The sequence below is a fragment of the Aplysia californica genome, unplaced genomic scaffold, assembly GCF_000002075.1.
Source record: "Aplysia californica isolate F4 #8 unplaced genomic scaffold, AplCal3.0 scaffold01083, whole genome shotgun sequence".
NCBI classification, from domain to species: domain Eukaryota; kingdom Metazoa; phylum Mollusca; class Gastropoda; order Aplysiida; family Aplysiidae; genus Aplysia; species Aplysia californica.
The window spans coordinates 176,490-178,558 of NW_004798353.1; the positions used below are offsets into that span (position 1 = coordinate 176,490).

At 38.3% G+C, this 2,069-nt stretch overlaps 1 protein-coding gene across 1 annotated transcript in view; it reads right to left on the minus strand.

Annotated features, from left to right (window-relative positions):
* LOC101853830 (protein rolling stone) overlaps nucleotides 1-1,092 on the minus strand; it is a gene marked incomplete in the record, with an annotated part of 108,848 nt that extends 107,756 nt beyond the window's left edge. Inside the window, 1 exon segment of the mRNA XM_013089931.2 lies at nucleotides 841-1,092. Coding sequence (XP_012945385.1) covers nucleotides 841-975 — 135 coding nt within the window.
* Nucleotides 1,093-2,069: the final 977 nt, after the last annotated feature.

The window sequence follows — 2,069 nt, forward strand, 5'->3', positions numbered from 1 at the left end:
AGACATGCTCTGTTACGATGCGACTTGACTGAGAAGACATTTTCACAACCTGTTGATTATCTGTTATTGTTGTTTGTTTTATTTTAATTTCCCCATTTCTGTGTGCAACGTATGCTTTTTTTGTTGTTGTCCAAAAGACTTACTATGCGGTGTGCTATTTACAAAGGACAGCAATCTTCCCGTTACTTATTACTCACCACGTCTTCCACTCACCCCCGCCCTTGTTTTATAGGCATGAAACAGTACAAAACAAAAGATAAAAGAATAGGTAAGAACAGAAGCAAATGAAAGAACTTTTTAACTGTCTAAGACAACCACTTTTCCCCTCGAAGATATGCGGCCCTCTCCGTCATGTAGGTTATATCAGTACCGAGGATAAGAGATGTCACCAGAAAGTTTGATAGGGAAGAGGTAGCATACCACACCACACATCCACAAATTACCAACACGATACTCAATAAATATGAGGCATCAAGGTGAAATCAGGCGCTATATAGTTTCCAAGGACTCAAATTCGGAAGTGACCAAACTTTGACGGTCAATTTCTCTCTATTTTTTTTTCTGCTGACACCAGGTGACCCCCACATCTTTCAATCGCAAATATCTCAAACTCTATAGAAGACAGATGGATAATTGTTTTCTTCAGAAACAGTACAAATGAACAAGCTTGAATATAATTTCTATAACTTCATATGCCCCAAAATAATTGTTTTCTTCAGAAACAGTACAAACGAACAAGCTTGACGATAATTTCTATAACTCCATAATATGCCCAAAAATTGACAAGCACCTGATTCCACCGTGTCGTTACCCAAATTAATGGTCAAGAAAAAGTCTCACCTGTGACGTAACAAAGTCCGGCGGCCGGTCGTGGTCCAGGTTGATACTCTCCGACTGGAACTCCGTGAGGCACCAGCCGGTACAGTCGTTTGCCTCCTCCTCCTCGGGGGCTCCGGGTTTGAGTCCCGTCTCCATGACAACGGTAGCTGGTGACGACGGAGGTGGCGGCTTACTTAGCTAGCTACAACCTGGGCGTCCCGGACAGAGGGATGATCATTCAGAAGTCTGAAACACAGGGGGTAACCAACTTATTTAGTTTTAGTTTTGGAAAGAATTTTTATTACACTTGCAACACAAAAAGGTCCTATAAGAGACGAATATTAGAGGTGTTGCAAGAGAGAAACAAACATAAAAAGAAGGACGGGGAGACAAGGAAGATTTATGTTTGATTTGATTGATTGGGTAGATGTTTTACGGCACTATCGATACAATTTTGGTCATTTAAGCGCCAACAGGTTTCACCGCTACAAAATCAGACGTGTTTTTAGTAAGAGTCTTTCGGAGCTCGCAACCGCACATAATCACAGTTTTCATTATGCTAAAAAGACAAACAAACATTTATAAACATTTTTTGGTAAATATGGAAAAGGCTTATTTACATTTGTATATACAATATTAATTTCAGTGTATGTATATATTACACCGATAACGTTTACTATATGTGAAGCGTGCAGACAAAATGAGTTACTTCTCGGATTTGAGCCCTATAAAAATAGCTGATACTTCATGCTTATCAATGAAGTTTTTACAATTCATAAGCATGAAATAATATAAGGCATGTTATACGTAAAGAATATTACATTAATGGAAAATCTACAAATTTGATCCTAGAGTCGATTTTTTGCCAATATCTCTATTTGTGGATTGTGAGAAGTAACTCATTTTGTCAGCACGTCTCACATATATTTCCATATTCTATTAAATAGTCCAATTTCTTTTATATAACTTAAAAATTTTCTTGGCTCTGCGATGTCAAAAAGGGTCTTAATATCTTTACATTTAAAATATTTCTCACGAACATAATTAAATTCGACACATTCCGTTAGGATGTGCCGAACTGTGAAATCTGTGTTGTACGCCACGCAAAAAGGAGCCTCCTCTCCTTCGAGCAAATGTTTGTGCGTGACGTGCGTGTGTCCTATCTTTAGTCTGGTAAAAATTACTTTTTTGATAGGAAAGAAGGAGCATACCACAACATAGCACTCGCCAATCACCCACATTAACTCATC